This window comes from Tachyglossus aculeatus, chromosome 14 (genome assembly GCF_015852505.1).
Source record: "Tachyglossus aculeatus isolate mTacAcu1 chromosome 14, mTacAcu1.pri, whole genome shotgun sequence".
Taxonomy (NCBI): domain Eukaryota; kingdom Metazoa; phylum Chordata; class Mammalia; order Monotremata; family Tachyglossidae; genus Tachyglossus; species Tachyglossus aculeatus.
In genome coordinates, this window is record NC_052079.1 from 43,513,713 (window position 1) to 43,540,074 (window position 26,362).

Consider the following 26,362-nt stretch of genomic DNA (forward strand, 5'->3'; position numbering starts at 1 on the left):
ATCCAGGTTTCCAAACCTTTCAGAGTTATGTGTGTGTCCATGGCTTTAGCTGGGTCTCTCTCTGTCTTCAACTACATGTTTCCCTCTTCACGCTGGAGAGGAAATAGAGAAGCTAGAAATTTATCCAAGGTCGTAGAGTCTCCCTGTGGAGAAACTGAAATTAGAGTCTTCTGATTTCCTATCATCTTCTAGGACAGTGCTAAAAAAACTGTGGATGATTTTTACCATTGTACTCGGGAGAAAAATTGGCACTCATGCTTGTTGCGTAGATGAAATGGCTGCTAGAATAGTGATTCCCAATCAGCGTACCAGAACATTAGTATGACTTTGGAACGTTATGGAGTGCCCCGCCATCTTAGGTTCGCTGTGCATGAATAAGTTTGATCCCAAGTTCAGTAGCTGCTTGAATAATAATCAGTCATATTTATTGAGCACATATTATATGCAGAGTACTGTACTAAATATTTGTGGCTGTAAAATATGACAGAATTGGTAGACATTTTCCCTGCCCACAAGGAGCTTACAGTGTAAGATCGTGGTCCCAAACTAAAGACCTCAACATTGTATAGGATGAGCAACCTGTAAGCAGCCCTGCTCATTCAAAGATTTCTCTGGTGGGGAGATGGGGAACATGCCCACAGATCACCTGTGGTTATCGGGCGGGAGGGGGGGTTGGCCTTTTTTTAATGGTATTTGGTAAGCCCTTACTAAGTGTCAAGCACTGTTCTAATCACTGGAGTAGATACAAGTTAATTAGGTCAGAAGCAGTCCTTGTCCCACATGGAGCTCACAGCCTTAGTAGGAGGGAGAGCAGATATTAAATCTGCCTTTTGCAGTTCAGGAAACTGAGGCACAGAGAAGTTGTGACCTGCCCAAGTTCACACAGCAGAAAAATGGAGGATTTATTGATTGATTGATTGTTAGCAAGTCCATTTTGCTCTTAGCCCAAGGAAATCAACGTTACTATTTACTGAGTGCTTACCCTGTGCAGAACACTGTAATAAGCACTTGGGAGAGTACAGTAGAGTTGAGCGTTGGGATTGGGACCCACTATTTAAGACTGTCCTGCTCCCCTGAGTCTTACAGAGAAGCAGCGTGGCTCAGTGGAAAGAGCCCGGGCTTGGGAGTCAGAGGTCATGGGTTTGAATCCCGGCTCTGCCACATGTATGCTGTGTGACCTTGGGCAAGTCACTTAACTTCTCTGAGCCTCAGTTCCCTCATCTGTAAAATGGGGATTAAGAATGTGAGCCCCACGTGGGACAACCCGATCACCTTGTATCCCACCCAGCGCTTAGAACCGTGCTTTGCACATAGTACGCTCATAACAAATGCCATCATTATTATTATTATTATTATTATTACAGAAGGCTTTTCATGTATTTTAATGATCATTTTACCCTCTTTTCTCATCTCCCAGATACCCTCTTGAGATAAGGACATACACCTTATCTCTCCCAGGGTGCCGACATATCTGCAGGAAGGAATATCTGCAGCCACAGTGCTGTCAAGGACACTGGGGCCCTGACTGCATGGGTAAGCACCCCCTCCTGGAAGTGACATTTTTCTTTTGACTTTCACCCTTTTCTCTCACTGTATACTCCCTTGAGTCAGTCAATTGTATTTATTGATGGCTTAGTCTATGCAGAGCCCTGCACTAAGCACTTAGAGTACAATATAACAATATAGACACGATCCCTAGGGGTTAGGGATTTTGTCTACTGACTCACTGTGCTCTCCCAGTGAATTAATACAGTGCTCTGAACAGAGTAAGCACTCAGTAAATACTAATGAATGATTTGTCTGAGCTAAAGAGCAAACTGGACTTCCTATCAATTCATCAGTCAATGGAATGTACTGAGCTCTTACTGTGAGTACAGCACCACACTAAGAGTTTGGGAGAGTTCAATACAACAAAATCGATAGACACATTCCCTGCCCACAACAAGCTTGCAGTCTACAAGAAAGAGACTTGCTATGGAAAGAACTGAAGGATTTGTCTCTCTTTGATGCTGAATTATACTTCCCAAGCGCTCAGTACAGTGCTGTGCACACAGTAAGCACTCAATAAATATGATTGGATAACTGAACCAAAGAATAGTAATAAAAGGTGTAGTCTGAAGTCTCTTTTCTGAAAAATCTATTTCCTACTCCATAAAATTCAAATTGAGGAAAGGTGTGGCATGTAAATGAATCTGCTTTTTGGAGGTTTAGGATTTTATTCTGGAAGGTGTGGCATGTAAATGAATCTGCTTTTTGGAGGTTTAGGATTTTATTCTGGATATTTTCCTTTCCATAACAAATCAAATCTAAAGATCACCCATTTTTAATAATTTTATGACCTAATTAATGAAGAAAAGAAATGCAGGATGATGTGTACCTACTGGAATACAAGATTCCTAAATTGTATGCTATATACTTCCTCTTTGCAATCACCTATGCAGAACACAATTCTAATTTTTCCATTTACACTTGGATTGTAGTCCTGACAAGTGTCAGTTTCGGGATTTTGAGTTTAGTATGATCTAGTCTATTCCTTACAGGATTTAGAACTGAGTGCTATTAATAGGGGAAAATAGTTGAATCAGATAAATTGACACTTGTCTTTGGGGAGGAGTTAATTGCCCTTCTCCAAATCAAAGCAGTAACTGTTTGAAATACTCTCTTCATATTCATGATGATGGCATCAAGAATATGAAGGCCTTCCCAGTACCAGATGTGGCTAAGAAATAGGTCCTTTGATATTCAGATAAGGTTGAAATATCTGCTAGATTTCTATTCTTCTCTCTAAATACCTGAAACCTACTTGTTTTAGGAAAGAAAAATCAGTTCGAGTGTGGTATGGGAAAAGACCTTGCAAAATGCCAGGAATAGTTTCCGCAATAATGGTCTGTAAGCAGTGTGGCCTAATGGAAAGAGCATGGGCCTAGGAGTCAGAAGACCTGAGTTCTAATCCCAATTCTGCCACTTGCCTGCTGTGTGGCCTTGGGCAGGTCACTAAACTTCTCTGTGCATGAGTTACCTCATCTGTAAAGTGGGGATTAAGACTGTGAGCCCCATATGGGACATGGACTTTGGCCAACCTGATTAGCTTGTACCTACCCCAGTGCTTAGTACAGTGCCTGGCACGTAATAAGCACTTAACAAATACTATAAAAAAATTTCTGAAACTGACCTAGTCTAATGAGAGAAAGGTAAAGTAGCCAAATGCCTGTTTAATGTCCTTACTGAACATGTAATGGGAGCCACAAGAACCTGAAGGGAAACAGGACTCAGAATCTTCATTCAGTCATATTGGGTGGTGGTGGCGGGGGGGGGTTGGGGTGTGTGTGTGTGTGTGTTTGTGCTCACACACCACGAAGTGGAGCAAAGTTCACCACTGGGATCAGAATGTCACTGAGGCCAAAAATTCTGTGAAAGCTCAGGCGTTTCCCTCTAATAAATCTCAAGGCCAGAAAGATTGTCTGTGCAAAAAAAATTTGGTAATTGTTTCAGCTGTCCTTTGATTTGGGAAAAATAGTGTGACTTTATTTCCAGCTTCTGAACAATGGCATGTCTCAAAAGCTTCCTTCCTTTGACTCCCAAAAAATCCCTGCTCGATTGTGTATTTCTCTTCTTTGCTGAATGATAGTGGCAAAGGTGAGATTTTAAATACCACTTACATTTCCTTCAAGGTTAAGAGCACATCAGAATAGACAGTGTTCCTCTCTTTTCTTTCAGGAAGCACATTCCAAACACCAGAACTTCAAAAATTTCCAAGGCAGAAGTCTGGGCTACTTTCTTTTTCCATCATACCTGCAGTGTACTCATTCTTAAAGTCACCAGTCATTAAGCGTAAAGCATAACTTGGCGGATAAAACCAACCTGTTGTTTGGAGGTCTTTTCCACTAGGTTTTAAAGATGCCTTGAGTGGACTAATTTTCCAAGTTTTGAATAAAAACAAGTTATGACATTTTTTCAGTTCATTTCATATGAAAAGCACATTGTTGTATTAGTGTTAGGAGCATGTCACTTGAGGCAGCATGTCATCGAAGATCTATTTTAAATGTAATTTTCTTGGACTTGTTAATTCTTATTCTCCTCTTCCTTTTTATTTCGCTGGACCTTTCTGAATTCCACACCATCTCCTGCAACCCACTGTCAGCATTAATAATTGTAACCCCAACCATTTAGGAGAACAAGATTCAGTCTTTGTCCAAATGAATCTGATCTTTTATCCCCAGGGTTTATCTTTGAAAATAGTCCACAGATGAGTTTTTACATAAAAATCCCATTTGACCCTTTAGTTCTTGGCTAAATAGGTGGTATTTAGAGTTTAAATCATATTTGTATTAAGCTCTTATTCTAAACCCCTCAGGGGATTCCCACTGAGAGTACAGTGAGGGCATATCAGGCTGGGTCCCTGAACCGGTAACTCATTCCTACAAGTGACACATAATTGTAGTTGAAGTAAGTACATATTTTACCACTGCACTACAAAGGTAGAGGACCAAGAAGAACTATAAACTGAAACATATTATCCACAAGTTGCCAGGGCTCTTCTCTACTGATATTGAAGATATCTCTCTATAGTCCCTTAAAAGAGAGAAGAGATACAGTTCCTTGGGGCACAGAGGCCAAAAGGAAACTATTTATCTGTCTCATTGAAGTTACAGAACAATGAAGTTATTTGCTGACTGGATCCTAGTGATTCAAACTGCTCCATGAGAGGAGCAGACCAGGAGGCAACAGTGGTGCAGGCAATAAAGGGGAAAAGGAACCAGGCAATTGAGTAGTGTTGTCAGCAATTTTCAATAACTGTTTATCAGCAGTAATTCCTGTTAGTCTCCTCCATTTCATGTGGGATCTCATGAGGGGAAAGGGGTAGCAGCTGCACATTTAGCTGACACGGGGACTGAAGAGGATAGCTGAAACCTTTCATGTGCGAAAGATGGATCAGGCTTGAGGTCAGGGCTGCGTGTGTGATTTGGAGCAGTGTGTCCTAGTCTCTCATTCTAGAAGGCTGTGGTATTACTCATTTTTCTTTTACCCCAAGATTTCCCCATCCAAACACCCATCCTTATCCTTTAGGTTCAGTTGTGTTTTTATTCTGTGATTTCATCCTGGTCTATTTGATGATGATGATGATGATGGCATTTGTTAAGTGCTTTCTATGTGCAAAGCACTGTTCTGTGTGCTGGGGGGATATAAGGTGATCAGGTTGTCCCACATGGGGCTCACATTCATAATCCCCATTTTACAGATGAGGTAACTGAGGCTCAGAGGAGTTGTGACTTGTCCAAGGTCACACAGCAGACATATGGCAGAGCTGGTATTAGAACCCATGACCTCTGGCTCCCAAGCCCGAGCTCTTTCCACTGAGCCACACTGCTTCTTCTATTTGTTCTACAGCATGGCCTAGTGGAAAGAGAATGAGTCTGTTGGAGTGTCGGCTCCTTATGGGAAGGGAATGTGATGCTCAGTTATTCTCTATGTCCTGTCTACCACTTTATTTTGTAATTGAAATCATGACTAGAGCTGAATCTCACACTCTGAAATGAATAAAACAGAGTGCTGGAAAGAGCCTGGGCCTAGAAGTCAGAGGACATGGGTTCTAATCCTGGCTCCATCACTTGCCTGCTGTGTGACCTTGAACAAGTCACTTCACCTGTCTGTGCCTGTTACCTCACCTGTAAAATGGGGATTAAGACTGTGAACCCCATATGGGATGTGGACTGTGTCCAACCTGATTATCTTGTACCTACCCCAGTGCTTGGCACATAGTAAGTGCTTAACAAATACTTCAGTTATTATTACTGTGTGTTAATAATCTAGCCTTTGTTGGAGGGAGAGAGGATAAATTTAGCCCTACTTTACAAAGTAGCACTGCACTAAGTACTGAGGTGGTAATAACAATAATTGTGGAATCGATTAAGCACTTACCATGTGTCAAGGCATGATAGTGAGTGCTGGAGTTGAGACACTATAAGCCGGTTGGATCCAGTCCCAAATCCACATTGGGCTCCCAGTCTAAGAGGGAGGGAGAACTAGTATTTCTTAATCCCCATTTTCAGATGAGGAAGCTGAGACCAGAGGGATCACACAGCAGTCAAGTGGCAAAACTGGGACTGGTCTCATGTTCCATGCTGCCTTGGTTATTTACAGGTCATCATCACTTTGGGTGTCTATTTGGTCATGTGGTATGGACCTTGATATCTCGTTTGAATCCCCAGAGTGCCCTGGAGGAGCGGGATCACCCTGCCAACAAAGAGGGAGCTGTTCGGATGGCATTCAAGGAGACGGAAGCTGTACATGTCTAGTAAGTTCACATCTACACACCCTGAGACTCTGTATCTTGAAATATCCAATTCTGTTCAAAACTTACCAATCAACCCTACCTGTACCCTGGTTTCCCCAAAATGAAATATTCATCTGGAACAGAGCTAAAGAAACATTCTAAGATTGGGTTGTGCAAGGGAGTCCCTAAGGTGGGAGGGGGAATAAAGTCAAATAGTTTTCACTGACATAGTTAAATTCTAAACATTTCCTGTTATTTGAGAGAGTGGAGAGTTCATTTGAATAGATCTGTCTAGCATCTCAGCTACACTACTTGATACTGATTTAACTGTTCATTTATTTGTTTTTCCTGAGTACCTATCCTCCAAAGAGCACCCTTTTTTTCTAAATGTTTCCTAAACATTATAGCAGTCAGAAAAAGAGTAAACAGGAGGAAAATGAGGACAGGCACAGGAGAGGAGGAGTTGAAAGTAAAAAAATGGTAAATCCAGAGAGGAATAAGTTGGTGATTGTGTATTATTATTGTTGTTGTTGAGTGCTTACTATGTGTCAAACACTGTTCTAAGAACTAGTATGGGTACCAGTTAATCAGGTTGGGCACAGTCCTTGCCCCACATGGGATTCACGGTCTTAAGTAGAAAGGAGAACATGTATTGAATCCCTATTTTACAGTTGTGAAAACTGAGCCACAGAGAAGTTAAGGGACTTGCCCAGGGTCACACAGCAGGCAAGTGCCAGACCTGAGATTTGAACCCAAGCCCTTTGATTCCCAGGCCTTTGATCTTTACACTAGTCCATTCTTCCCGTATTATGATTAATCTTCTGTGTGCATCATTCTGCAGGAAGGATTTGGAGGAACGGCCTGTGAAACATGTGCAGAGGATCATTTGTTTGGACCTAATTGTACCTCAGGTGTGTCTATATTCTTCCTTCAATGTATTCTCCTTTGAACACATTCACCAAATCAGTCATATTTATTGAGTGCTTACTATGTGCAGAGCACTGTATCAGCTCTTGGGAATATACAATATAACTGAGTTGGTAGGTAAGTGAAAGTCAAGCATGAAGCCAAATCAAGTTCTCATTCAGAGCAAACATAACTCTAAAACTAAATGCCCGTATATAGCTCTATTAGGAAAAAAACAGTTTCAGAGGCTAATGGTTCTCAGAAGTTGGCAGGAGTTGACACCCTGTGTTTCAAAAGACGCTTCCTCTTACGCATGGCTCCCTCTTGGATTCTAATTATGCCTCTTTCCTTCCTGATTCACTGCTGTCACTTTCTACCTTTCAGTTCCTTCCCCCTTCCTCTTCTTCAGCTATCCTCTCTACTTTTAGTTCAGGGCCTTAGTTGGCCACAAGAGCCAAAGAGGAAGATTGTTTTGCAAGCAGAGTTCATGGACAGAACGAAGCATGACCAATCTGAACAGAGACTAAGGCTTGTAAGCCCAGCCCAGGGTTTAAATAGGCCTGCGCTATGCCATTCACAGAGGCAGAATGATCGCCTGGCTGAGACCCAAAGCATTTGTTGCTGAAAGAAAAGCTCTCCTGGCACATGCACGACTTTATCAAGTGGGTGTCCACTGGGTGCCAGTGTTGGCTCACCCAAACTTAATGGTGGCAGCTTCGCACCTCTCTAGGACAGGGAATCTCTAGCGGTTCTGTTGATTTTTAACGTCTATTTTTAAATGTTTTGGAAACATTCTTATGCTCAAACTGTTTATGAGTTTAAGGATGATTTAAAGCTCCAGCTGTCAAGAGGTTCCATCTCCCTCCCCCACTGTGTTCCCGTGATCCACTTGGTGTGTCACACCTCTTGGAATGTTTATTTTGTTTCAGGGGTTGGGACAAAACTTGAAGTTTGAGACTCTCCCCAGCTCTCCCTGCCCCCTGCTCCAACATCCAATGTCAGTGGGAGTCCTTATACAAAATGATTACTGTGATTTGCTTTGTTGTCTGTTTTGTTTTGTTGTCTGTCTCCCCCTTCTAGACTGTGAGCCCATTGTTGGGTAGGGACTGTCTCTATGTGTTGCCGACTTGTACTTCCCAAGCACTTAGTATAGTGCTCTGCACACAGTAAGCGCTCAATAAATATGATTGAATGAATTAATGAATTTGGGAACCGCCACCCTCGATCTTTGATCCCCAGGCCCTCAGCAGACATGGGCATAGGTTTCAAGTCACAGTTTGTATCAGGGGAGAGGGAGAGAAAAGGAATTTTCCAACATAGTGGAGTCACACTGTACCCTTTTCACAAAGTGCCAATGGATCTTTATGTGACCATCTAGAAATTCCCCTCCTTGTCTGCAGCTCATCCAAAAAAAATCACTTGAGGAAAGCACCATGAGTTGCCAATAAAAGAGCGCTTTTGCGGAGGCTTAAGTTGCAAACTGGTGATAGGTGGTCTAGAGGTGGAGAATGGTAGAGGAATGATAGGGTGCATGGATGGATACTCTAGTCCTGTTAGATTTGGCTCCAGAGGATTATTTGACTTTTTCCATCTGAAACCGACTCCTACTGTCAAGGACTGGAGTTGTTTGGGATTTGCTTCTCTGGATGAGGTAGACACCAGCTTGTCAGTTAATTTTATTTATTGAGGGCTTACTGTGTTCAAAACGCTGTACCAAGAGCTTGGGAGAGTAGGATATAACAATAAACAGACACATTCCCTGCCCACTATGATCTTACAGTCTAGAGGAGGAAACAGGCATTAATAGAAATAAATAGGCTCTTCGCTCCTGTCCAGGAAGGATCTCCATGGAGACTGCATAACACACACACACACACACCCCTTCCAGTCACAGCCTCTCCCATCTGCACATCCGGCTTGGCCATTCTGCTCCCCTTTGGAAAGAGCTGCCTTAGTTGTGAATCCAGATAAATTCCAAAATGCTGCATTAGTATCCAAACTATCATTCAAAATATTTAAAGACACTTCTAGCCCCAGTAAATCCAGTCCACACAGAAACAACTTAGTATGGTCTGAACTGGAAAATATGACATAGTCACCCTTAGCTGGAATGAGTTTTGAAAATTTCTTTCTCTTCATCCTTTTATTACCTAACTTTGATGGGAGTTGTACTTGGTTCAGCCACTTCCACTCCCAGACAAGATTCATGCGTATTCTATGGGCAAAGGCACTCAGCAATATCCAGGAGGAGTTTAATTATTTGCTCAATTATCTGCTCAGATTTCTAAAAGCTGTGTAATGACCTTGATCACACTCATCCATGTCTGTGCTGAAGCAAGTACTATTTAAAGGATGGAGTTTGTGTTTCTTTACAAAATGCCTCATCCTTTAATTAAGAATGTCATTTTTCTGTGTAGTTTGTCAGTGTGTCCACGGAGTGTGCAACAGTGGAATAAAAGGAGATGGTGCCTGCACATGTTACTCTGCTTATACGGGAGCTTACTGTGACAAGCGTAAGTGCAACATATTTTTTTTTTGTAATCTGCCGAACTCTGTAGACTTCAAAAGCATTCTCTATCAGTCAGTGGTATTTACTGAGGGCTTACTGTGTACAGAGTAATGTACTGAGCACTTGGGAGAGTACGGTACAACAAAATTGATAAACATGTTCCATGACCACACTGATTGTCTCTACCTGCTTATCTTCCTAACAGCTCCCTGAGGTAAAACAGGTTCCACAAACCCAGAGTTAGGTAGGTCTGACAGACACATCTGTAATCCAAACACCTCTCTTGCACATCCCAAAGACAGCATAGCATCCTGCAGCCATGGTTTATCCTGACTCACAAGCAAACCTGGGGTGGAGTCAAGACTGACCATCCAAACTGGACTAAGACATGTTTTTAATGGTATTTGTTAAGCGCTTACTATGTTCCAGGCACTGTACTAAGCGTTGGAGTAGATACAAGTTAATCAGGTGGATGCGGTCCATGTCCCACATGGGGCTCACAGTCACAATCCCCTTTTTACAGTTGAGGTAACTGAGGCACAGAAAAGTCAAGTGATTTGTCCAAGGGCACAAAGTGGGCAAGTGGCAGAGCTGGGATTAGAACGAAGATCCTTCTGACTCTCAGGTCTGTGATCTATCCACTAGGATTCCAAAGCATAGGTACTTCTGTGGCCCAGGAGTAGCATGGACCGTCTTTAAGACAGCTCTCGAGAGAGAGAACACACTTAATTACCCTCCTGCAGTCAGAAATTAACAGAATGGACTGAGCAGTCCCTATCTGTGGTGTTTCATTCTGTTTGGTTTTCCAAAGAACTTTTTCATTGCTCATTGTATTTTGTCCTCACAATATCTCTGTGAGATTTGGAGAGGTGTGTATTATTAATTCAATTGTATAGATAAGGAATCCCCGTCGAAAACTTAGTCATACCAAAAAGTTGAATGTGCAACTCCAATTGAGCTTCTTGTTTTCTCAGCCATCCCAGAGTGTGAATCCTTGCAGTGCCCTGAAAACTCCAGATGCTCCACTTCTAATGTGGATGAGTCCAAGTTGGAATGCAAATGTGTTCCAAACTACAAAAGAGATGGCAAAGACTGTCAGCGTAAGTACACCTCCTAGCCCTCTGCATTTTTAAGGATGCAGGAGGAAATTTTTTCAAAAAAATTTCTTATATGGTTTCGATCTAGCTGATAATTTGTTCATGTGTGTGCGTTTGCATATATTCCTTTAAAGAAATTTCATCAAATAGTGCCTTGTTCAGAGAACCTACCATTTGCCTTGTAAGCTCCTTGAGGGTGGAGACAGTGTCCATTCTTTACCATGTACTGTAAATGCCTAATACCCTGTGGAGGCTTAATATGTGTTTGGTTGACTGATTAATCATGTGTTTTGTTATTCTCCTTCAAGCTATCAACCCATGTTTACAAAAGGTCTGCCACACTAATGCTGATTGTAGCTATCTGGGACCAAATCGTCATAAATGTACATGCCAAGAAGGTTACAAAGGAGATGGCAAAGTATGCTTACCAGTGGATTCTTGTCAAGAGAACTTTGGAAATTGCCCAACAAAGTCCACAGTTTGTGTGTATGATGGCCCTGGGAAGGTGAGAATTCAGCAGGAGCTGTAGATACTTAGAATCTGAATGAGATAGTAGGACATTAGATGGGATAGATCCCCCAAACAAAAGAGTGGATGTCCAGAAAAGCAATCCGCCAAGCATCATTTGGGGCCATTAATGGAGGCAGAATAGTGATCTATTGGTCTGGCACAGCATAAGGTTTTAGGTTCTTTTGTTCTTGATGAGCTTTGACTATTAATTGTTCCCTAAGGGAAATTAAACCACCCCAGGATATTGCTGAACCATTAGTCATCCCTATAACCACATCCTGAATCTAACTGGGAGCATGTGGAGAGAACAGTTCTAGGAATAATGCAGCATTTGACACAGAAAATAGTACAGTTAGTTGTTCACCCATAGCAACTGTTTCCATTACACATTTTGAATAGGGTACAGTTGGAGGATTAGGGAATATTTTCACTATGCATGCCGCTGTGGATATAGCACGATGTGATGGAGGAAAAAAATGGTTCTGTTTATGCACGTAGCATCAGTCAAGAAATATCAGTTTTCTTGACCACTGGGTCTGAGAAGATAATCCCAGCATTTAAGAGATAGGAACAGATTTTCCAGAAAATCATTCCTCACTAATGAATGAAGTCATTTCAGTTTGGTGATGAAGTCACATTTCACCAGATGTCCAACAGGGCGTATAAAATATAAACTGGGCAATATGCCTGAAAGACTACAACATTATTAACATCACACACCAGTGAGATTGGATGACTGGAAAAAAGGAGAAGAAAAGGGCAGAGGCATATGGGCTCATACTCATGGGGGCTGGAAATTATTCTTATTTTCTTTTATTCAAATATTCTGCCCAGGAGACGAGATGAGTCCTTTTCAAGTAGTGTGTGATCCTTAGGGGGCCATGCTCCTACACAAATTACTGCAGTATTCTAGTCAGGAACTCTCCCTCCAGCCATTAACATTCTACAGTGACTTGGGAAGTTTGGGGTATTTTTTTTTCCCCTGTGAAACTGTTCCCTCTGGTTCATTACCTTGGGTCTGCTTAGGCTTTACAATCTTTGTACCTGAAAAATAAAAGTTGTGTGCAGGAGTGAAAATCCCTGAGATTGGAGGGCCAGGGAAAGGAGGAATGAAAGTAAGAAGTGGTTAATTGAGAAAGAAATGCCTTATATTCCCAAAGGAAGAGGTGTCCTGATACACCTTCAGATTAATCTATATGACTTTTGATAAACCGATTTCTCCATGTCTTCCAAAGACTAAATCCTAGTGATGGTGTGTTGTGACCTTAGACTAAAAACCCCTGAAAGTGCAGGTCAATTAACGATTCTGTTTTCTCCTCTTCACTGCAGTCCCACTGTGCCTGTAAAGAACACTACAGAAATTTTGTTCCTGGAGAAGGTTGCAGCATGACTGATATCTGTGAGTCTAGGAATCCCTGTCATAAGAATGCCAACTGTACTACAGTTTCACCAGGCCAAACTGAGTAAGTTTTCTCAATCCCTTTCTCAAAGTGAACTTCTATTGGAATAATAAGAGACATGTTAACAAGGGCTGACCGATGAGCTCTGTATAGAATAACAAAAACTTTATAAAGTGTGTTACTATGGTGTTAAGTCCTTGCTATGTGCTAAACTCTGGGGTTGATATGAGCTTTTGAAGTTAAAGACTCTGTCCCCAGTAGGGCTCCCAATCTATCATCCCCAGTTTCCAGAGGAGGAAACTGAGGCCCCAAGAAGTTGTGACTTGCCCAGAGGCCCACAGTAAATTAGTAGTTGAGCTGGGATTAGAACCCAGGTCTCTTGACACCCAATCCCGTTCTCTTGAAGGACTGTTTTGTGCTATTAATAGGACATGAAGTGGCCAGTGTCCTGTAAAAAGGCAACAGCTGTCACCAGAAAACTTGTGTTGAGGAGATTGACTCAGTCTTTATAGTTGTTTCCAGGTCAGTAGAGGAATAGAAGGTGTTAGAGGTGCAAAACTAGTCAAAAGGAAGTATGTAAACATTGTCCTCACTTAGTAGAACTTGAGTTTTCAAAATAATTTAATTCTGAACTAAAAAATGCTCAAATAGCAAACGTGTCACCTGCTTCAAGTGACAGTTTCTTGTGATCCACATCACATAGTGTAATGAAAATTAGTTCTGGTATTTGGAAAGAGCAATTTGTTCTTTGGCTGATGGGATAAAATAATGTCTGGACTGACCTTAGCGTGAAGGAAATTCTGCATTCTGCACAAATAGCATTACTCTCCTTGCTACTGAAATGGTGATGAGATTGGCATCTCCTTAATCATCCATAAGATGAGGAAAGTTCATGTTAGGTGTTGAAAGAGGGTGTCCCTTGCATGCTTTTTAATCTCAGTGGAGAGTTGTGTTTGTGTTCACAATGAGGAGGAAATTTGGGGATAGAAGGGTGAGTGAGAGAAACAGGAAATTCCTGAGGAAGTGTGGTTTACCTGGAGAGGAAAAAGGATGGGTTTGTGTTTGTGTCCACACTGAGGTAGGAAAGTGTGGATTTGTGCTTGTGTTCCTGTTGAGGGAGGGGATAGTGAGATTGAGGGCTGGATCTCAGAGGGGGAGGGCCAATAAAAACACATGCAACTTGGCATATAGTGAAGGAGATGGTTTACCTTGCTGTCCTCCTCCTCGTGCCTAGGCCTGGGCAAAAATAGGATTCTTGGCCCTTCTGAATTCAGATCCCTCTCAAGTCTTTCTCATTCTATTACTCCTGGGAATTCTGAGAAATGCGTGTGGGTAGATAGACTGTAAGTTCCTTGTGGACTGGGAATGTACCAACTCTGTTTTATTGTACTCTCCCAAGAGCTTAATACAGTGCTCAATAGGTGCTCAATAAATATGATTGTCTGGGGGGGAGGGTACACACACATATGCTAATAAAAGCGTGCATGTTTTGGGGCATAGCATAATTTCAAAGAGTGTTGCCATTTCATGGGCTTACTTGAGAAATGCCAATACTATATGAATCTCTGACCTTTACGGCAAAAATAAAAATTTCCAAAAGAGGCAATTCTGAGAGGGCTCACTGCTGCCCACCCCTAGAGAACATTTAAGTCAACTAATAGGCTAGGAGTCCTTGATTGGCATTCCAAAGTAAAAGTGCAAATTGTTTATTCCTTTTTTGTTCTGTTCAAAAATGGGGTCATCTGGATATAGTTCTCTCTTGGCCCTGATGGTTGTGTCCTTTGAAATTAAATGTCAAAGTATGATGCATAATGCAGGCTGTGTGATTCATGGTAACTCGAGAAACATTTGTAGATGAGGGTGTTTAAAGGTTTGTTTAGTTTCCAAGTTCTAGCAGTTAACCACTGACTTCAAGTAAAACATCTGTAATTATAACAGGATTCATTTTCAACAAAGTATACTGTCTTCTGCTCTGGATCTGGAAGTTGCCAACCCATTCCTTCGGTGCTTGAAGCTGACACATACATGATTGCTCTAGATGAAGTGGTTTATAAGTGAAATAGAGGAGGAAGATTTGTAATGGCATTATTGAGCACCTGCTGAGTGCAGTGTGCTGTACTGAGCACATGGAGAAAGTATAGCAGAAGCCCTGATCTGTGCAGTGACGATAAGCCCCTCCTCAATCCTGTCTAGAACAGAAGTATGTGCTCAGTCCATGTCACCTCCCCTGCGGGGCCCTCCACTAATAGCCTAAGTCCCTAGACCCTGCTGGGCTAGAGACCCCGAGCCCCTAGCCAGCCCAAATTGTTCCCTAAAACAAAGAACCAGGCTCCAAACTCTCAGAATGCCTGTGGCTCAGAGCAGTCCCTCCAAGATTAGAATAACCATTCAGTCTATCAATAAATAGACTTTATTGAGTGGCAACTATGTGCTGAGCTCTGGTGTTTGGGAGAGTATGATAGAAATGCTAGACACAATCCCTGCCCTCGAGGAGATGTCAGTGGAGCGGGGGAGACGTACACTAAAATGAATTACAGGTAGGGAATAGGAATAGAGAATAAAGAGGTGTGCAAATGTGCTACAGGGTTGTCAGAGAAGATGAGTGCCCAACTGCTTAGATGGCAATAATAATAATAATAATGGTATTTGTTAATCACTTACTATGTGAAAAACAGTTTTCTAAGTGCTGGGGTAGATGCAAGTTAATCAGGTTGTCCTATGTGGGGCTCACAGGCTTAATCCTCATTTTACAGATGAGGTAACTGAAGCCCAGAGAAGTTAAGTGGCTTGCCCTAGGTCACACAGCAGACAAGTGGTGGAGTTGGGATTAGAGCCCACGTCTTCTGACTCCCAAGCCCGTGTTCTTGCCACTAAGCCATGCTGCTTCTCTGGAAGTGCTGTTCTCTGCCACAGGGAAGTGGCAGTAGGAGGGGAAGGAGAAGCAGTGTGGTCTAATGGATAGAGCACAGACCTGGGAGTCATAAGGACCAGAGTTTTAGTCCTGGCTCTGCCACTTTTCTGCTGTGTGACCTTGGGCAAGTTATTTACTTCTCTGTGCCTCAGTTACCTCATCTGAAAAATAGGGATTAAGGCTGCAAGACCATAATGGGACAGGGACTGTGTCAAACCTGATTATCGTGTATCTATCTCAGCACTTAGAATAGTTCCTGGCACATAGTAAGTGCTTAAATACCATAGTAATTATAATAATAATATCAGTAATAATAAGTACCATTAAAAGGAGGGTGGTGAGCTTAGACCTTGGGCCCACTGGGATGCCCAGGGCCAGCAATACCCCCATAATCGCTGAAGGGTGCATTCAAGTGGGGAAGGAGTGCTAAAAACACAGCCAGGATTCATTGTAGCATAGTGGAAAGAGCACACGTATGGGAAATAGAGGACCTGGTTTTTATTGCCTAGTGGATAGAGTACGGGCCTGGGAGTCAGAAGGACCTGGATTTTAATTCCAACTCCGCCGTTTGTCTGCTGTGTGTCCTTGGGCAGGTCACTTTGCTTCTCTGTGCCTCAGTTACCTCATCTGTAAAATGGGGATTATGACTGTGAGCTCCATGTGGGACAGGGACTGCGTCCAACTCAGTTGTCTTGTATCTATCCCAGTGCTTAGATCAGTGCCTGATGCACACTGTAAGAGCTTAGAATATCCCAGTTATTATTATTATAATAATCATAATAAAATAATGATGGCATTTATTAAACTCTTACTATCTGCAAAGCACTGTTCTAAGTGCTGGGGAGGTTATAAGGTGATCAGGTTGTCCCATGTGGAGCTCACCGTCTTCATCCCCATTTTACAGATGAGGTAACTGAGGCACAGAGAAGTTAAGTGACTTGCCCAAAGTCACACAGCTGACAATTGGTGGAGTAGGGATTTGAACCCATGACCTCTGACTCCAAAGCCCGGGCTCTTTCCACTGAGCCACACTGCTTCTCTGTTATTATTATTATTATTATTATTGTTATCTTCGTCATCCCAGCTCCATCATTTACCTGCTCTGTGACCCTAGGCAAGTCATTTCACTTAATAAGGAACTGCCCAGGTAACAGAACCACCATTAACTGCCTTGGCCTGGCTTACCCATATATGGCTCAGTACATTTTAGCCTTCTACAGAAATAGCATGCATGTCCCTGCTCAAACCTGTTTAACCTCCCAGAAGGGAATGCTAGGTTAAGCACCCTTGAGGTCACTGAGCCTAGCCTTTAGAGTAGATTTCCTAGGAAAGTATGCTGACTTCCATCTTTAATGCTGACTTTTTAAGGTTCTGCAAAACGAATCAAGAGCTACATTTTTTTGCCAAAAAGTCTGCTTCATTAGAACAGATGCTGAACAGAATCAATTGGACTGAGTTTATTTTTCTGGAAAGTTTCTAGTTTGGCAATAATACTACCTTCCTCTGAGATATAACTCAGAGATTGAACATTATTATTGATCTGATCCTGGCTCTGCTGTTTGCCTGCTGTGTGACCTTGGGCAAGTCACTTAACTTCTCTGCGATTCAGTTTCCTCATGTATAAAATAGGAACTAATTCTTTTTCTCCCAGCCCCTTAGACTGTGACCCCTGTGTGAGGCAGGGATTGTGTCTAACTTGAAAATTTTGTTTCTTTCCCAATGCTTAGGACTATGCTTGGCACATAGTATGCACTTAAACTCCACAATTAATATCTGATCCTCAGAATATTCTGGTCAGGGAAGTAGAGAGAGAACCAGGCTTATTATTGTCCTATGATTATTGCCAAAGGGAAACTGGAATATAGGAAAGGTTTCCCCAAGTCCCCTAAGTAAGTCAGTGGTAGAACTAGAGGGGGATCTGAGATCTCCTAGACTCTTTGTTCCACCCACTCCCCTGACACCCTCCCTGGCATTAGACCTTCTCACTTTCCCTAACTACATATTAAAAACTCGTTGAAGTACTTCCCATAAAATTTCTTCTGAGAACGGTGGTATAATTGCTCTTTTGATGCTATCGAATTTTTCTTTAGTAATGGGGCATGGGTCAACATAATTAAAATAGTGAATCAATCAGTGGTATTTATTGAATGCTTAGTGTGTTCAGAGCACTGTCCTAAGTGCTTGGGAGAGTACAATACAACAGAGTTAATAGACGTGATCCCTGCCTAGTGAAGTATGGTAAAAATTTGTTTGTAATCTCCTTGAATGAGCACTATGCTGATTCTGGATTATTTTATAAAATGAAGGCACAATTTTTCCCCCTTTGTACAGGTGTACTTGCCAGAAGGGCTATGTGGGTGATGGGTCATTGTGCTATGGAAACATCATGGAACGACTCAAGGAATTGAATACTGAACCCAGGGGACTATGGCAGGGAAAACTGACATCTTTTATATCATTGCTTGGTATGCAGATAAGTATACCGTCTTCTAACTAAAGGACGATCTGAAAAGTAATCAAATGAAGGTAGGACCTTCCCTAAATCTACCTTTAAGATAGCTTGAAAAATAATTAGGAACTGTTTACCAATGGGTATAAATATGCCAGTTATTGCTTCCACAAAGAAACACGTAAGCTAAAAAACAGATGGAATCAACATTCCGTACCTCTTGCCTCACATAAATCATTCCTTACTCTGGGCAAATGGCTATTTACGTAGCTGATATAAGGCTTGAATGTATACGTGTGTTTAGCTGCATAGTATCCCGAGTACCTCCTGAAAGGCTCAGCCCAGATTTCCTCTTAAATACATTAGAGTACCAAATAGAGACAGATATGAAAGGCTTCATGATCCTCCTAGAGTAAGAGTGGAGGACAAGCTTCCTGAGGCAAGGTCGTGACCACCTTTCATCTTTTCTACTTAGACAAATGACATGCCAGTGAGTTTACTGGTTCCTCAGCCCAGTTATCCCTCAAATTGCCTGTTGTCCCACATTATCAGGGAGGATTTCACAGCAGCTGCCTGAAGTTCGATGATGTGCCCAATGCCTGCGCCAAAATTCCTTACTCTCTGCTGTTGTGAGTTTACTATCACCCTTGCCCTGCTGGAAGACTACCATAAACCAAAATTGAGGACTCTCTGAAAAGAGATCATTTGTAAATGCATCATGACCCTAGGAGAAGAAAGTCACTCTTGAAACAGAAGGGGTGGCGTGGGTAGCATACCTGAGTCAGGTTTAGACAGGCCACATGATGGGTCATGCCCAGTAGGCATTCCTTCCCTGATGAATTCGTGGAGTTTGGCAGGACAGGGGAAGTCTTGGATAGTGACCCTCCTGCCAAAACTCTCACTCTGCCAAGATTCACTTGGGGGCAAACCTGAGACATGGAAGACAGCTGCCAAGGAAAGGTTCACATAGATGTTCCATGCCAACTATTGAAGCCAGAGGCCACTCGGTTTCTCCCCCAGCCCCAAAGGGGCTGATTGACATCTGTGAGGTGCCAGCTCCACATTGCAAATCCATTAACACATTATGAATCTATTTAAACAATTTGTGTTTTGTTTGTTCTGTTATTGTTTTGTTTTTTTTTAATCCACCAAGATAAAGCCTACGCTTGGCCTTTGGGCAACCTGGGACCATTCACAGTACTGGTACCGACAAACAAGGGGTTAAAAGGAATTGACGTAAGTATTTTTTAGTAATAAGCATTCATTTTTTTTCAAAATATGTTATTTTGGATACACAACTTATTGAGGGCCCATCAGATCCCTTTAGTGGTAGAAACTAAGTTTAAAGTTTATCATCATTTGAAAGTGGAAATGCTCTGGCAAAAAAAACCTTTTGGCTATTAATTATGCTTTTTCAATTGGAAATATACGTGACAAAGTTTAAATGTATATAGCTAAATTACCGTAGCCCTAAGCACACCCCATCCTCACTCTTCTGGCCCTCCTCTGATCATCTACAGACCTTCTCTATGGCTCTCCTGTCACCTCCTGAGTCCCAAAACCTCAAATCTGACCCCCATCCCTGAAGCTGCCCTGCTTCTCCCCCCATCCCCCCCGGGACACTCTGCCACCCTGAACCATCTCAGGAAGGTGTTAAAATCTTTTTTAAAATGCTCTGCTTCCTTCATCCCTTCCCTTCCCTGCCATGTGAGTTCCTTTGAGCTCCTCTCTTCCCCTCCCTGAAACCTTCAAGCTGTAGGGTGGCCATGAGGGGTCTCTCATTGACTTGCCTTCGACACCCTCATCCCACCAGTCACTCAGTCAATCGTATTTACTGAGTGCTTACTGTGTGCAGACCACTGTACTCATAATACTTAATAATGGTGGTTTTTGTTAAGCACTTACTATGTGCCAGGCACTGTACTAAGCACTGGGGTAGATACAAGCAAATCGGGTGGGATACAGTCCCTGTCTCACATGAGGCTCACAATCTCAATCCCCATTTTACAGATGAGGTCACTGAGGCCCAGAGAAATGAAGTGACTTTGCTCAAGGTCACACAGCAGACAAGTGGTGAAGCCAGCATTAGAACCCATGACCTTCTGACTCCAAGGCCTAGGCTCTATCCACTATGTCATGCTGCTTCCAAGTGCTTGGGAAAGTTTGATATAACAATAAACAGACACATTGGAGTGAGTACAGAAAAATAAATATTTTAAAAGGCTCACCTGATCAAAAGGTGAAAGTGTTACTTTGAATTACAAAGTACGCAAGTCACAGCCAGTAAAAAACACCCCTCTGACACTCACTTCCCCGTAGTTCCATTCTTTGGATGTTAAGGGTTGATGTAATATTCATTCAGTGTTATCCTCCTGTTTCTATATTTCAGTATCATAATACAGTTTTCATTTCTATGGGCAAAACAGCAAAAAGCAATTCTTTAAGAGGTGATGATGATGATGGTATTTGTTAAGCGTTTACTGTGTGCCAAGTACTGTCCTAAGTGCTGAAGGTGGAGAGAAGAGAAATTCACTAGGAAAAAAAAGATGCATTTTAAATGACTAAATGTTCCAGGTAGTACATTCCAAAATGCATGTCGATTCAATTGATGAGTTTGGACAACTTTTTTATCCAAAGATACTAAATCCACTGACATCCTAATTGGCAGAAATCGGGTCAAATCTTCAATCAACTTTACTCTGCTTTTGAAAATGTTAAGGAAAAACTAACAAAATATAAATCTAGGGGATTTTTTCCAGGTTTGACCCAATTTTAGAAAATGATTTGGGGTTTAGAAAATTGAGTTAAATTGGGTAAAGCCCTAAAAAAGCGTACCCTTAAATTAAGCTCTTTGTGGGCAGGGCATGTCTGTTCATTATTATTTTGCACTCTCTCAAATGTTTAGTGCAGTGTAGAGTACTACACACAGTAGGTGCTCAATAAATATGATTGAATAGGTTATGTGTCTAAAATGGATTTTAATGAGATTAGTGGCCCATTTCCTCCTCACACCCTTCTCTGTCCTGAGACCTCTTTTAAAAAACATTTCCCAGTGTTTTGGACAAAGTGTTCTAAATCTGAGAGTCACTTTTTAATGTTTATCATTCTCTGATGTATTTTATCCTTCAATCTGGAAACAGAGTCACAGTGGTTGCTCCAATCAGAGTTCAAATGTTTGGAGGAGAAAGAGTAAGGAAATTCCCCTCTGTTTTTTCTAGGTAAAGGATCTTTTGACCAATAAAGAAAATGCTCAGTACTTTGTAAAACTTCATATAATTGCTGGTCAGCTGAACTCAGGGGGTTTGAATAATACAGATACATTTTATACTTTGACTGGAAAATCAGGGGAGGTATTTAGTAGAGATAAGGTAAGGCCATTTTTCATTTTTGCTCTAGAAGTAAAAGTTTCTGTTCTCCTACCTCCATATATATTCAATACTTTCACCCATTTCTGAAACATTAGTGATTACAAAATATTTTCTCTCCTGTTTCCTCTTCCTAAGTTAAAATTTATTGGAAAAAGTTGATGGTTACTTTTAAAGGTTTTATGTTTGTTTAACTTTTGTTTGTTTTTTCCCAAATGCAGAAATAACCCATTTTAGAACAGGAAAATAAAACTTTACTGACACCTGTTTCCTGTAGGCATTAGTACAGGCAATATCAGCATTTTGTTTGAGAAAAAGGAAATGGTTTATATTTGTTTTGGATTATTGGAATTAATCCATGATCTAATTTCTAGGTTTTCTTAATTCCGTGACAATCACTTCTTTATTTTATCTTATTTTATTGTAGTTCCTTTCATCACGGGCTGTCTTTGTCCCCTAAAAATTCATTTTTTTGCTATCTCAGAAATAAGTATTTACACCTTTGTATAAGAGGGGACAGGTGGGAGGCGAAATGTAGTTCATTACTCAGCTTCCATTCTTTTGATTTGTTTTAGGATAATCAGTTTAAACTTAGACTTTATGGAGGCAGAAAAAAAGGAAAAATTGTACAGGGAGATATAATTGCTTCCAATGGAATCTTGCATATTATTGATAAAGCCCTGGACAAGATGGAGCCCACATTTGCAAGCAACGCAGAGGTGAGATCATCCAGTTAAGATGAACTGTGACCCTTAGTTTCCCTTTTTTTTGTTTGTAATTTAAGTCCATAGTAGAGAGAAATTGCAAGATTTTCAGTACACTGGAGAGACAGACTTCTTTTGAACTCCAGGTCCCATGTATGTTTGTTACTGAACTGTAATGGCAGAGGGAAGGATTATTATTGTCCCAGATTCATCCAAAGTGAGACACCTAACACAACATACCACACTTCACCAAATTATTAGTTTGGTCACCTCAGGTCTAGATTTGAAAGATCAGGTGTTGACCCATTGCTACCCCTAAATTTAAAGCCCAAGTTCTACTTCTGAATGGTTCATCAATCAGGTTTTAAATGATTGATCCCTAAAATATATTTTAATGCTTACCTTCTTGTTTCACATTTCACTACTATCTTTATTTCCTGTTGATTTTTTTTAAGTACAATGCAAATTGAAAATGACTTTGGTCCTTCATGTGTTTAGGAAACTATAATGACAATGCTCCAGCCAAGGTACAACAAATTCAGGTCCCTATTAGAGGTAAGTTTATGTTAATAATGGAATTCGGAGAAGTTGGGGTAATCATGCCAAACCTAGCATGTAAATTTTCATTTGTTGAAAACAGAAAACCAACGTGGGACACGCTTTAGATGACGATGGAGTTGGAGGGCCTTATACCATCTTCGTTCCAAGTAATGAAGCCTTGGATAACATGAAAGATGGTGTTTGGGATTATCTACTGTCTCCAGAGGTATTGTTTGGATAGTAGGGTCTCACTGTGTGTGGAAAATTTAATTTGGTTCGGGTGTCAAAATAAACAGCTTTTAGGTCCACAGTGAAATTCAAACTAGTGTGCATTTAAAAACAAGTTGTCCTAATTGTGACAACTTTAAATCTTTTGTATTTTTACCTATGATTGTGAATCTGTTCTAATTTTATATTTAGAGATGTGGTCTCTCCCCACTTAATCTTCTATTTAGGACTGAAATTGAATGGTAGTACTAAAATTATCATTGTCTATCATCCCAAGGCAATTTACATGTCACAGCACAGAACCAGGCACAAATGAAATCTGAACAACCGGTTTACAAGTCTAGTGGGAATTGGCAAGTTAGAGGTACTGAAAACAACTTTGGTGGAAATGTTCTCTGTTTCAGCTTCTGCCGTTGTGGAGTGTGCCAGTATCCACATTCCTTCCAAAAGGATGACATTCACTTCCTCACTGAAACAGCAGTGAGGAAATGAGTATCTTCATATTGGAAAGAATGTGGTTGTTGAGCTCTGCTTCACAAGGTGGTTTAACAATAACAACACCTGGAAAATGCATCCTGTTCACCTTCAATTTTTTTATGGTATCTGTTAAGTGCTTACTATGTGCCAGGCACTGTTCTAGGCACTGAGGGCGTTACAAAGTAAGTAGGTAGAATATCGTCAGTGTACCTAATGGGGCTCTCAGTCTTAATCCTCATTTTATAGATGAGGTAACTGAGTCCCAGAGAAGTGAAGTGACTTGCCAAGGTCACACAGCAGACAAGTGGTGGAGATGGGATTACAACCCAGATCCTTCTGACTTCTAGGCCCATGCCCTATCTAATAAGCCACGCTGTCTCTTACAGTCACAACTACTCTTAAGATGTGAAATACCAATGCTGAATTTAAACAGGTTACAGCACATCAGCCGTACTAAAGAGTGAAAGGAAAATGAGCTTGACAGCCTAACCTAAAAAGGCCATATATGAACATAGTACAGAAATGTTGGTGTTGCCTGTCCCAACAGCGTGGTGGATGAGTAGTCTGTTCCTGATGCATCTCATGCCACGGGAAACCTCATAAGGATCATGAGCAACTTTCTCGTGCATGGAATATAATGTTCCTAGAGGCTTGTGAGACATCAACCCCACTCTCCCAGGCACCATTGCACCATTCCACTGTGTACATAGAACCTGAAGGAGGGACAACAATGACTGCTACTTTTCTGCCAGGGTTTTCACCCACATCCTTTGGCACCAGCCCCATTCCCAAGGCCATTTGAATCTAGAAGTAAAGCTGGGAGTGGAAAAAAAAGAGTCTAGCACTATCCTTATGAAAATAATAATAGCATTTAAGTACCTTAGGGCAATCACTTGTTCTAAGCTCTAGGGTAGATATAAGATATTCAGGTTGGACGGCCCCTGTTCCACACGGGGCTCACAGTCTAAGTAGAGAGAGTAGGATCCCCATTTTACAGATGAAGAAATGAGGCACAGAGAAGTTAAGTGACTTGCCCATGGTCACGCAGCAGACGTGGTAGAGCTGGGATTAAAATCCAGGTCCTCTGAGTCCCAGGCCTGTGCTCTTTCCACTAGGTCATGCTGCCCTTCTTCCCATTTCACAAGCAGTTAGACTAGGTCAGTTTTGTATCTGGGCTTCCTAGTTTGAATTTGTTCCCTTCATTCTCTTCCCACACAGGTCTCTGTAGGGTGTGAGGAGGAGAGTATCATCAATTCTACCTTAGAATTGTTGATCAAAAACTTCAACTAAGTGAAGCATTCACTGGTTCATAACCTCAGTCTCTTTTGGCCATCCCAAGAATGAGCCTAGAGACCAGCTCTAAATCAGTCTGATTATCTAGGCTGAACACTGAAGGAACAGCAGAGGTCTTCTCACTCAGCTGACAAGTGTAAAAACAATCACCCCCAGATACCTGTGTAGTCATTTTGTGAACTCTTTAAAGAAGATGTGCATTGCTTTGTTTGGAATTAGTATACAAAATGTTTCTTCGTTTGTGCAGGGCTCCAGGAAACTTCTGGAACTGGTCAGGTACCACATTGTTCCTTTTACTCAGGTGGGTATTTATGTTTTGTTCTGAAGGTCATATCTTTGCTAACTTGAACCTCAGCCCATCAAATTCTCCCTAGTGTTTGAAAATCCCAAATTATTCTGTAACAGTTGCCCTGAATCTAACCAAAAACCTGACCCAAGGAAAAAAATCAGTACGTATTAAAAGACATTTTCAACACAATGCCTCCTTATTACATCGGAGCTTAAATATTTATGTTTAAACCCATAAGAAAAATAATTGCACATATTGTAGAACTCACTGCCAACCACATCCTTATGAGTCGCTCTCTTAAGTCACTCTTCTAAATCTCAGTCTAAATATTTTTCCTGTTCACTCAGCTGGAAGTTGCCAACCTTATCTCAACCCCTCATATCAGGAGCATGGCCAACCAGATGATACAATTTAACACCACCCTCAGCGTAAGTCAAAACCTTTCTTTGTTGGGATTGACAACTTTGTTTCTGTGGAGCTCTCCCAGTTTCTTTTAGGTCCAGAAAATGGGACGGATATGTCCTCCTGATTGGAGATTTGACCTCCCCACTTCTCAGCAGTGTAGCACTTTCCATGATACCCAGAAAAGGCTTGGCCTAAGAAGGTGCTGATGTGGGGTAGGGAGGGACTAGCAACAGCAGTCATTCTGAATAATTCTCCATTCCAAGACTTAACCTACAGTCAACACCTCTCCATGGCGTGATTGCAGCTCCCCGTAATTTATAGTGGCAGTCATCAGTAGCAGTCACTGAGGGCCGATTGTGTATAGAGCACAGCTGAGTGCTTGGACATACACAGATCAGAGGCATTGTCCCTGCCCTCAAGGATCTTGCAATTAAACAGGGGAGATGAGCAGACCCAAAGATTTACAGCTAGTGGAAGCAGGAGCAGAAACAACAGAACTGATAAGAGCAAGAGGACGGATAGATAGATGCCGAGCAAGGTGGCTTAGTGGAAAGAGCACGGGCTTGGGAGCCAGATTGTGGATTCTAATCCCAACTCCACCACTTGTCAGCTGTGTGACTTTGGGCAAATCATTTCACTTCTCTGGGCCTCAGTTACCTCATCTGTAAAATGGGGATTAAAAATGTGAGCCCCATGTGGGAGAACCTGATTACCTTGTCTCTACCCCAGCACTTAGAACAGTGCTTGGCACATAGTAAGTGCTTAACAAATACTATCATTATTGTAGACAAATTATCAGAGAACTTATATAAATACATGCATAAGTGTTAAGGATGGCTGTGTGTATGTAAGTGCTAAACCGGCTTTTGGGATGACATGACCAAAGGTGGTGATATTGAGTTGAGGAGGACTTCCTGGAGGAGGTACTTAGGCCCTAAACCTTGAACAATTAAGTTAATGCAATGAATATTTGATTTTGGCCTATTATACAAGCCCTTAAATATT

At 41.6% G+C, this 26,362-nt stretch overlaps 1 protein-coding gene across 1 annotated transcript in view; it reads left to right on the forward strand.

Annotated features, from left to right (window-relative positions):
• STAB2 (stabilin 2) overlaps positions 1-26,362 on the forward strand; it is a 113,792-nt gene that overhangs the window by 13,337 nt on the left and 74,093 nt on the right. Inside the window, exons 4-18 of the mRNA XM_038756908.1 lie at positions 1,418-1,533; positions 6,210-6,295; positions 7,116-7,185; positions 9,598-9,693; positions 10,664-10,789; positions 11,095-11,291; positions 12,626-12,759; positions 17,939-18,072; positions 19,210-19,292; positions 21,275-21,424; positions 21,997-22,140; positions 22,624-22,680; positions 22,766-22,891; positions 24,911-24,964; positions 25,300-25,380. Of these exons, the coding sequence (XP_038612836.1) occupies positions 1,418-1,533; positions 6,210-6,295; positions 7,116-7,185; positions 9,598-9,693; positions 10,664-10,789; positions 11,095-11,291; positions 12,626-12,759; positions 17,939-18,072; positions 19,210-19,292; positions 21,275-21,424; positions 21,997-22,140; positions 22,624-22,680; positions 22,766-22,891; positions 24,911-24,964; positions 25,300-25,380 (1,654 nt within the window). The remainder of the gene's footprint in view (positions 1-1,417; positions 1,534-6,209; positions 6,296-7,115; positions 7,186-9,597; positions 9,694-10,663; positions 10,790-11,094; positions 11,292-12,625; positions 12,760-17,938; positions 18,073-19,209; positions 19,293-21,274; positions 21,425-21,996; positions 22,141-22,623; positions 22,681-22,765; positions 22,892-24,910; positions 24,965-25,299; positions 25,381-26,362) is intronic.